Below are 10,527 nucleotides of genomic sequence, written 5' to 3'. Positions count from 1 at the left end.
AGACCAGGGATTGAACCCATGTCCCCTGCATTGGCAGGTGGATTCTTAACTACTTGCCCAGCAGGGAAGTCCTGCTTGTCTGTTTTTTAAGTCTGCCTGCTATGGAAAGAAAGGGCACTTTTATCACCATATGCCCTTTGGATACGTTCAGACTGGAAGCAATAACATTACTTCTTGGCTCAACTGACTTAAAAATGTGGCATCTCCCTGTCTCTTCTTGGTGACCTTCAGCACTTACGGCAAGGAGCAGGTCACCTGGGGCCACAGTAGATGAGAACAGGGAGGCCAGAAGAGAAGAGAGCTATGGTTTTAATTAGAGGGTTTATCAGAGCTTGATTTTTCTGTCTTTATGTATCAAACTAAATGAAGTCTTCTACTGCCTCTGACCTTGATCCATAGTGAAGCTCAACATCTGTATAATTTAAATCACTCCTACCACTTCTTAAATAGTAAAATGTGAGAGCTGAAACAAACTTGAGAAAACACCCAACTGAACCATCTTATTCTGTACCTAGAGGATGTATTATAAGAAGATTATGGGTCAATGGGTGAGAAAGTGAAATATTACTCATTGAAGTTGGTTTCATTTCTCCCTTGCTACCCTGAGAGAATAAATAAGGCAATAAGAGGAACACACAGTCTTTATTTTCTCTAAAACTGAGGCAAAGGCAACTCTTTAGAAAAAGAAACCATCTACATGATTGAAAATGGGAAGGTCCAAACTTATACAATGTTTTATGCCAATTATATCTCAGTAGAGCTGAAAAAAATTGTTTTTAATAAAAAAAAAAACCTACTGGAAAGAGAAAACAGGCTTCTGTGTCTTTACACTGGAGCCTTTACACTACAACTCCAGGATGCTCAGAGGAAGGAAATAATGTCAGCCAAGTTTGAGCCTAGATCCTCTGGAGTTGGTCCAGACTCCAGACTAGTGTTACAAAAAAGAGATCAGTCAATAGTCTTTGAGCCTATAGATCCTAGAAAGATGTAACACTGATGTTCATCACCTCAGCTGAGTGTGCTAACTGGCATTTCTGGTCTCGGTGAGGAAATTGATCCAATTTCCCAGGCTCTTCTGCCATTCTCATGCCCAGCCTGGCATCTGCCCCGTTCTACCAGCCCAAGAGGGTGGCCGACTCTGTAAGTCTTGGAGAAGAGTGCTCTGTAGCTGTGACCATCTTATGCCATGAGCCAGCCTCATGAGAGGGTTGGGTGTGCAAAGATTTCTAGAAGGGTCGGGAGTATCAGAGCAAGCCAGGGTTCACTACAGCAGCCTGCCAGGACAAGCCTGCAGGGCAGGCCTTCTCCTCGGTCCCCGTCTCTCATGGTGTGGACTTGGCCTGATACAACAGTGCCTCTTCCACCAGATCTACTCCCACTGGATTCCCAGAAGCTCACAGCTGACGTTCCACAGGCGCTCAGCCGTTTTGTTATTCCGGGCCCTGGGTGACACCCAGGTCTTCTTGCAGTCACTGGAGGGAGAGAAAGAGAGTGAATATCCAACAGTGAAAATGGACAGTCTGGAAAAGTTCACATCCTCCTCCTCGGAATAGATTTCTAACTGTATAAAATATATTAGATAAAAAAGAAACTAACTATACTAAAATTCAATTTTAAAATATTCTGGGGTTTGTATTGACTTTTTAAAATTTTTAATTTTATTGGTGTCGAGTTGATTTACAGTGTTGTGTTTGGTGCAGGTGTCCGGCAAAGTGATTTAGTTAGACATGTACATATCTTCATTCTTTTTTAGGTTCTTCTCTCATAAAGGTTATCACAGAATACTGAGTAGCTTTTCCTGTGCTATATAATTGGTCCTTGTTGGTTATCTATCTTATATATAGTATAAAATGTTTTAAAAACAAAGGTATAGCATAGTAACATGTTCATGTCACTTTGCAGTGGTTGCAGAGACCACAGAATGTCCCTTCTGCTCACCAATCCTTTGAAATCTGGTGGTGACTGGACCCCAGGCTAGCTCATCTAGTAGACAACAAAATGCCTATTCTTACATTCCATCAGTGAATGCCAATCTCGCCATCTCCGGGAGACAGAGTTCACACTGGGAAGCAGTGGCTTTGCCCTGGAGCTTTGTGCTATGTGCTATTTAAAAATTCATAAAGGAAGTCAGCCAAAAGCTTCTAAGGAAAAGAAAAAGGCTCTGCAAAGCTTACCTGGAAATGTGGCACATAGGTTTCAAACAGAGCCATGAAACCAACTCTTGTTGTTGTTATTGAAACCAGTTCTTGCAATGTTTCGAAGCTGTTATTTAGTCACTAGGTCATGTTGAGACCTCCAGGCTCCATGGGATTTTCCAGGCCAGAATACTGGAGTGGGTTGCCATTTCCTTCTCCAGGGAATCTTCCTGGCCTGGGGATTGAACCTATGTTTCCTGCATTGGCAGGCAGGTTCTTTACCACTGAGCCACCAGGGAAACCTATGTATCAAATCTAAGCTTCCTTTAAAAAGTAAAAGCACTTGGTTTACTGGCCCAACCTGAATCTGGATTCCCCCATCAGGCACACAGCTGCTACACACCTGAAGTACTTGCCGCTCAGAGGCTCTAGGCCCTCAGCCAGCGCGCAGTGCAGGCTGGTCTGCGCCCCCTCCCACGTCGTCTTGAGGAAGGGGGAGAAGAGCCGCCAGAGCAGGCACAGCAGGAAGGAGTGTCGGACCAACTCGGAGCGGACGATGCCTGGGTGCACCGCGTAGGTGGTGACTCCCGTGCCTAGCGCAAAGAGGGCGCAGTTAGACCAGAGACACACTCCCAGGCCAGGAAAACAGCTCACCTCCTGCGCCAGCATGCACAAGCGACAAGAAGGGCCCCGGAACCCCTGTGTTCCAAAGACACCACTTCCAGCCAGGTGGTGGTGGTGGTGGTTTAGTCCCTAAGTCGCCAGGTAGAAGCTCACAAGTAATTCACTGATGTTATCCAGAAAGATCTATAACTTTCTCAGCCTTCTATGTACCAGATGGAATACTTGGTTAAAGGTCCTTCTATTTCAGTGCCATCTTTTCTTTTTAAGATTCTTTTATGTGTACCGTTTTTTAAAGTCTTTAATTTGTTACAATATTGATTCTGTTTTATGTTTTGATGTTCGGGCCATGAGGCCTATGCAATCTTAGCTCCCAACCAGCAATCAGATCCATACCGCCTGCCCTGGAAGGTAAAGTCCCTGGACCACCAGGGAAGTCCCTGTTTCAGTGTTATCTTAATCTTTGGCTTAAATGGTATCGTTGGAATTTCTATTGGAGAGTCTCAGGGGTAACAATTCTGTTAGAAGGTAGGAAGCTAGGACCTTGTTGTAAACTGCATTTGCCAGGCAAACACATTTGACGAAGTATATAGGTTGAGGGGTGTTGATGGATATGATGGGGGCTACTGACAGGCCCCTAGACACCCCTGCTACCTCTACTGTCTTCAGTATTTATTACATACAAGGGCCGTGCTACGTGTTTTACATGTTATCTCATTTGACTCTCAAAGAGGTTCATGAGATAAGCAATACTAAGAAGCCCACTTATAGTTAAGGAAACAGAGTTTTCATCAGACAGGTTAAGGAAATTGCCTAAGGTCCCACCTAGCAGGTTGCAGAGCTAAGGTCTGAACCCCAACGTAGAGCAAAGAGCATGGACTTCCAAGCAGCCTGGATTTGAATCCTGTCTCATTTAGGAATAATATGTCCTGCTTGGGCAAGTTTCTTAAGATATTTGTGCTCATTTCTCCCTTTGTAGGGAGTGGAAAAATAATAGCATTTACCTCATAGGAATAATGTATTAAATGAGTAAAGACATCGATAGTACATGGCACACACAAACTCTCAATTATTTTTGTCACTATTAGTATTTTTTAACTTTTTATTTTATATTGGAGTATAGCTAATTAACAATGTTGTGATAGTTTCAGATGGACAGCAAAGGAACTCAGCCATACATAATCATGTATCCATTCTCCCCCAAGCTCCCCTCCTACCCAGGCCACCACAGGACATTGAACAGAGTTACCCTATTCTTCTACTTTCTGCATTCTGATAGTAAATACCATTTCCCCCAAACTCTGGCTTATTCTCTAGAGCAAATGGTCCTCTAGATTCAAAGATATTAAAGTCAACAGCTAAACAAAAACTTCAGGGTAGCACAGAATCATAGGATTAAGAGTGGCCTCACCTCCCCTTACAGCTGAGGGGATGAAGTCAAGGGAGATTAAAGGGACATGTTTGCATATACACGTGGCTCTACATATGGCAGAGCAAGAACTCAGACTCAAGTATCTGAAACCCTGACTCCAGGCAGTGAGTGGCTGCTCTGTAGCTCAGCTCACCGTGTGAACCTCAGCAGAAGGCCCAGTGAAGGAAGCAACCTGATTTAAATCTCAGTCCCAAAAATAAATAAATAAATAAATCTCAGTCCCTACCTTCCAGTCCTTGTCCTTCACTTGCTGTATAATCTTGGGCCGGCCACTTCTCTAAATCTCGGTGTGGACCCATAAAACAGTAAAAACAATACCTATTCTGCCTGTTGCAAGAGGTTGTCATTAAAAAATCAGATGAGGGCTTCCCTGGTGGCTCAGTGGTTAAGAATCTGCCTGCCAATGTGGGAAACATGGGTTTGATCCCTGATCCAGCAGGATCCTTTATGCTGTGAAGCAACTAGGCTTGTGCGCCACAACTATTGATCCTGTGCTCTAGGGCCCAGGAGCCACAACTGCGAAGCCCATGTGCCCCAACTACTGAAGCCTGAGTGCGCTAGAACCCATGCTCTGCAACAAAAGAAGCCACCACAATGAGAAGCCTGCACGCCGCAACTGGAGAGTAGCCCCCACTCTCCGCAACTAGGAAAAAGCCTCACAGCAATGAAGACCCAGCACAGTCAAAAACAAATAAAATTATTTTTTAATAATTTTATGTATTAATTAATTTTTAATATCAGATGAGATTATAAATGTGAAATCCTGGGTTGACCAAAAAGTCCATTCAGGTTTTTCTGTAAGATGTTATGGAAAAACCCAAATGAGCTTTTTGGCCAATGTAATAAGATGTAACAAAACACATAAGGTTTATAGGTTTTCCTGACCCCTGTTCAATTTTAACAGTCCTTCCCAAGGGCAAGGACTCTGTTTTATAACATTCATTTTTCGCTCTGTTGGTAACCTCATTTTCCTTAGCGCACAGAGCTGCCACTGAAATGTGCACGCTTGACATTCTGACTTCAGAAGTTTCTGTCAACCTCAGAACTGGGCTGAGCCCATGCTTTTCCTGTCTTAACTCTGGTCCTTTCTCTAGACTCACCTTTGAGCCTCTTGGCCAGCTCACGAGTGAAGAGCACGTTGGCCAGCTTGCTGTGGCAATAAGCAAAACTCCGGTTGTAGTACTTCTCACCCTGGAGATCGTGGAAGCGAATCTTGCCAGCATGGTGGGCCACTGACGACAGGTTCACCACCCGTGCAGGGGCGGACTCCTTCAGCCGCCCCAGGAGCAAGTGGGTGAGAAGGAAGTGACCTGTGAGGAGAGCCGGTGGGGAGAGGGGTGGAATGTAAGAGTGGACTGGCAGCCCAGGCTTGGGTGTGAGAGCTGGTGTATGACAGGATTTTAGCACTAGCTCACTATCATCTGGGTGTGAACACATTGATACAATGAGCAACTTAGCACTACTGGTCGGTCAGTCTGAGTTAGTGGAGTCCTCAAGGCAAGGGCCAGAGCTGGACTGTAGGTAAGGCAATACAGATGCAATCTGTAGTTATTTGCACTGTTGCCCTTGCCCCAGTCAGGGGCAACTGCAAGCTTTGGACATCTCCCCTCTAGCTATGATCACACAGCTGTGGCCATGGACAGAAGGAAGGATGAAATATTCAGGGAAAATAACACGTGCTTATGATCAGAGAACATGCTCCATGATACCCTCATGAAAGCCATCGCCCTGAACTTTGAACTATAACCGCTCTCATACCTCAAGTCTCGAAGGTCTGCCTCCTCCATGGACCAGCCCTTGCTTTACTTGTTACAGTAACTGACCCCTTGCAGCCAAAGATCCCTGCACCCCTACATCTGGCCCTGCCTGGCAAGTCTTCATTACCATGGTTCCCTTCAAGAATGACATTCTTCTTCCTGGTATCTCCTAATTTGGGGGGTTCTTAATGATGTGAGTAAGAGGAGCTCACTTTTTTGTACTGGTTAGGAGAGGGATAATGAAGGAAAACCCAGAATGCCTTGCTTTTCAGTCACTCAAAGATACTCACCCAGGTGGTTGACTGCCAAGTGGGTTTCAAAACCATCAGCTGTTTTGGAATACGGGCACAGCATCACTCCTGCATTGTTGATCAGAATATGAAGCTGCTTTTCCTCTAAAGAGCACAGCCAAGGAGACCATGTGGTTAGCTTCCTGCCCCATTTCTGAGTGCTTGTTCCTTGCCTTTGGGCCTATCTCAGTGATATTCAGTAACCGCTGTCACTGGGTTTCTAATTTTGGTTGCTGTTGTCTTCCTGGACGCCATTCATCCATTCATTCAGCAAGTGTGTACTCAGTACTGACTCGGGGCTGGGCTAGGCACTGGGCACACAGTGGTAAATAAGACAGACACGGTCCCTGTCCTTCATAGATTTCATAGTCCTTGATGGCAGATGGTCATTTTCCAAGATACAGAAGAATATTAGCAGCAACACAACTTCCTGTACTCCCTGTGGCCGCAGAAGGCTGATTTTCAGAATCAAAGAAGAGCGTGGCATCAGGGCCACGCCTTGATGCCAAGGAGCAAGCCCAGACAGGGAGCTGACATCTCCAACATCCCCACTGCTGAGGCAAGAGAATGATAAGGATCCTGCCCAGCCTGTCCACCCACTGTCCCTGTGCCAGTTCCCTGCCCTGCTAGTTCATGCGGCAGAACCTGTCCAGTGGGATCCGTAATGGTTCTGATTTTACAGTCAGAGATGGTCCAGGGTGGAGCAGCCACTCCCACACCCAGCTTCCTGCCTTTCTAGCCACCTACTGGGGCCTCACCTGCCAGGAAGCCCTCAGCAAAGGCTCGGATGGATTTGGTATCAGATAGGTCCAGTTTCCGTACCAGCACCTGGGAGTTCTTTGTATCAGCTCGGATTTCACTGGCAGCAGACTCCCCCTTCAGTACATCTCGACAGGCAATGTATACTCGGGCTCCTAGGGCCAAAACAAAGGACTACATGTTCAGAGCCTGGGCTGAAGAAGAGTCTAGTAAGTGAGTTCGGCACTGGTAGGCAGAGCACTCCCCCTCACCATTCTTAAAACAATGAGTAGCTATATTGCCACTTCTGGATTCTCCTTGCTATCAGCTTTAGACCAGCCTGGGAACCCTGACTTTTACAACCCTGGTTTTATTTTTTACCGTAGCTAAGGATCTCCTTTTAGAATAACCAACCTGACCAATATTATACGCAGGCATCACTGTTTTCCTTACTTTATATAATAAGAAAGGGGCAGGCAGGAAGGAAGGTTTCAGGCCATAGAGTAAGTTGGTATCCCAGCTGGACTTGAACCCCAGGATCCTTGAGTTCCTGGCCCAGGAAGAAAGATAAGGGAATGTGAGCAGAGCTCCTGGCAAGAAAGGCAGGAGGTCCTGCCCTGTGGAGACGAAGGGAAAGACTTGCCTCTGCGAGCAAGCTCTCTGGCCGTCTCCTTGCCGATGCCTGTGTTGGCGCCAGTGATCACCACCACCTTCCCAGAAAGCTGCACATCTGTTCTACAAACCCCGCCAGCGAAGAACTTCCTATAAGCAAAGGAAACAAAACATTTACGCACCATCTTTTCTAACCCCAGAAGGAGATTCATAAAACTCACCCGCCCTCAAAGAGGGATTCCTTTGCATTGTTGTCAGGAGACCTAAAGCAGCTAATCTTCAGGGGACAGCATTATCCCAGTGAGCAAGGCAGTCTCCTGCTTATCAGCTCAGGTGGGGAAGTCATGTGCCCGGAAGCTACAAATGATCATCAGAACAAATAAAATCAATTCTCTTGAGCCAGAGCCAATGGAGACCTTCCTTGTTAGATAACAAAGATATCTTGCAGAGGTTCTCAGAGGTCAGATTCCTCCTCTAACCTGCGCCACAAACATGAGATGGGTGGGCATTCGTGGAATCAGTGGTCCTGAGCCCTCGGTCTTCAATAAGCATCAGTGGTGAGTAACTGATGAACAGCACCTCCAGGGGTCCCACATGTAAACATGGCTCTTGGGTTGCCTTGCCAGTTTTAAGAGAGCCAGAATATTCTGCCATCTTATTAGAGATTTCATTCTAGCAGTCAGTGCACAAAGAGGAAAACCTCCGTTGCTCAGACCTCTGTGCGAAGAGCATCCTTTTACATAGAGTTGACCTGACAAGTTCCCCAAAATAGGACAGGAGGGAACAGACCTGACATGACCTGAACATCGTCCAGCTGCCAAGCACTAAGCCAGGCACTTTCCAAGGGAATTTAATTCAGTCATTCTGTTATTATCCCCATATTACAATGCAGAAAGCTGAGGCTTGAAGTTCGCTAGCTAACAGTGGCAAAACCGGAATCTGAACCCAGCTTTCTCTGCCAGGACCTAGAGCAATACTTTGTCCTTGATATGTCCCTTTAACCTTTTTGACTATCTCCAATTTAAAAATTCTCTACTCAGAACACACATTTCTCTGACATCTCCAGAAATCTTACAGCAAAATAGCCATCTCCAAACATTACTTGTCAGCTATTTCAAAGTGGAGAGAGTTCGTTTCCTTCCCAAGATGCCTGGTACTTAACAATGAGTCCCTTGGCAAGGACCACCCATGGTAATGCAGCAAGCCCACCTTGACTGGGGATACTGAAGAAAGGGAGGTCTTCAGAGGAACTAAGGGAGTAGAATGAAAGAGCAAGGGCTCCCCCATAAGATGGCTTTCAAGCTACTTAACAGAGTCATCCATTCAGCCTCTCACTAGCTTCAGAATTCAAACCCGCCTCTCCTCTCCCAGCCCAGGTGCTTCCTTCTCATCTTCCACCATGGTATTCATAACCACCTCCTTCCTTCGTGCTTTTTCTGCCTTCACTTTCTCTCCCTTGGCCTCCATCCCTTTCTCCTCCTTCAGCTGCTGAGAACTCATCTCCTTACAAGCTCCATGGCTCCCAACTCAGGGCTTTGTAAACTACTCAATGAATTACTGAATTAAGACAAACCTGATGGATGGAGCTGTCACATACAGGAAAGAAAGGAAGGAGGTGAGCAGTCCCAAGACAACCAGCATCTTTTCAACTTCTTTAGTTGCTGCTGCTTCAGCAAGAGCAACTTCTACTCCAACTCTGGCTCAGGCTCCTCCTGGTCTGGCTCCAACTCTTGGCTGCTGCTTGCTGCTTCTCTCTCCTCCAGCTCCTCTCGCTCCTGGGTGCTCAGCAACAGCCTGGCTCTGAGCGTAGCCCAGAATCCTATTTAAATCCGAGAGCTGTCAGAGCACAGCCTGCTGGGAGATGTAGTCCTGGGGGAGGAGGACAGAGGAAAGAGCAGAGCCTCACATTGGCAAAGAGAATGAGGGCAGATGGAGAACAGCCCCCTAACTTCCCCATCCTCAATCATTTCTCTTATCTAGGGGGTGTATTCTCTCAACCACTCCCAGCCGCACACCTGCAAAATAGAATAGTTTTAACTTTAGCAATAGACCCCATGATGCTTGAAATACAGTGTGATTAAAATAGACAAGAAAGAAACCCCCAGAACGATGAAAGAATTCAGAAGAGTGGTTTCCCTTGATGGGAAAGGGGTAGAGATTGGGGCGGAGCGTGTTAGGATCTTCTGGTCAGGGGTGTGTTCTGTTCTTGGAGGTGGCTGCTGTTACACAGGTGTGCTCACTTTGTGAAAATTCACTGAGTCATGCACTTGATCTGTGCACTTGGTGGGTTTTGTAATTTTTTTAATTTATTTTTTACTGTACTTGAGTCTTCACTGTGGTGCATGGGCTTCTCATGGCTGTGGCTTTTCTTGTTGTGGAGCACAGGCTCTAGGCACATGGGGCTTCAGTAGCTGTGGCTCATGAACTCAGTAGTTGTGGCCCATAGGCTTAGTTGCTCCACAGCGTGTGGGATCCTTCTGGACCAGGGATCAAACTGGTGTCCCCTACATTGCAAGGCAGATTCTTAGCCACTGGCCCACCATGGAAGCCCTTGACTGTGTTTCTGTTCTATTTCAGTGAAGTTAACCCACACGTATACATGCGAAAGAAAAGGTATAGTACATCAGGGCATGGTCTCTGGAGTGAACATTCTGGTTCAAATCTCAGCTGACCCATTTACCAGAGCAGTGACCTTGGGTAAGTTACTAAACCTCTCTGTTAATTCAGTTTCCTCACTTGCATAATGGGCATGATAAACTATACACCTACCTTTTAAAGTATTTAAATACAAAACTTGAGACAGAAACTAACACATTTAGTTGCGTGTAGGAGCTGGCTGTTGTCATTAACTGTATTGATTTCTGTCTCCTTTGCTATTTTACTTGCTTTATTCAAGGGGTTAGTGAGGAAAAGCAAGAGGTAATGAATGCAGGGGATGTTTC

At 46.0% G+C, this 10,527-nt stretch overlaps 1 protein-coding gene across 2 annotated transcripts; it reads right to left on the bottom strand.

Moving 5' to 3' along the window:
• Positions 1-623: 623 nt before the first annotated feature.
• On the bottom strand, positions 624-9,416 carry RDH12 (retinol dehydrogenase 12). 2 transcript variants are annotated; one of them, XM_069595120.1, is made up of 7 exons: positions 9,159-9,416; positions 7,617-7,735; positions 6,994-7,149; positions 6,236-6,340; positions 5,289-5,498; positions 2,539-2,728; positions 624-1,472 (listed from the first exon to the last, which is right to left on the bottom strand). In XM_069595120.1, exons 1-7 carry the CDS (start codon positions 9,224-9,226, stop codon positions 1,370-1,372), a joined length of 951 nt encoding a protein of 316 aa, XP_069451221.1. In that variant the 5' UTR covers positions 9,227-9,416; the 3' UTR covers positions 624-1,369. The 2 variants fall into 2 exon arrangements, with proteins under 2 accessions (XP_069451221.1, XP_069451222.1); XM_069595121.1 differs by having other exon boundaries at positions 9,183-9,387.
• Positions 9,417-10,527: the final 1,111 nt, after the last annotated feature.

This window comes from Ovis canadensis, chromosome 7 (assembly GCF_042477335.2).
Source record: "Ovis canadensis isolate MfBH-ARS-UI-01 breed Bighorn chromosome 7, ARS-UI_OviCan_v2, whole genome shotgun sequence".
In the NCBI taxonomy this organism is placed as follows: Eukaryota; Metazoa; Chordata; class Mammalia; order Artiodactyla; family Bovidae; genus Ovis; species Ovis canadensis.
This window is presented reverse-complemented; position numbering and strand designations above follow the sequence as displayed.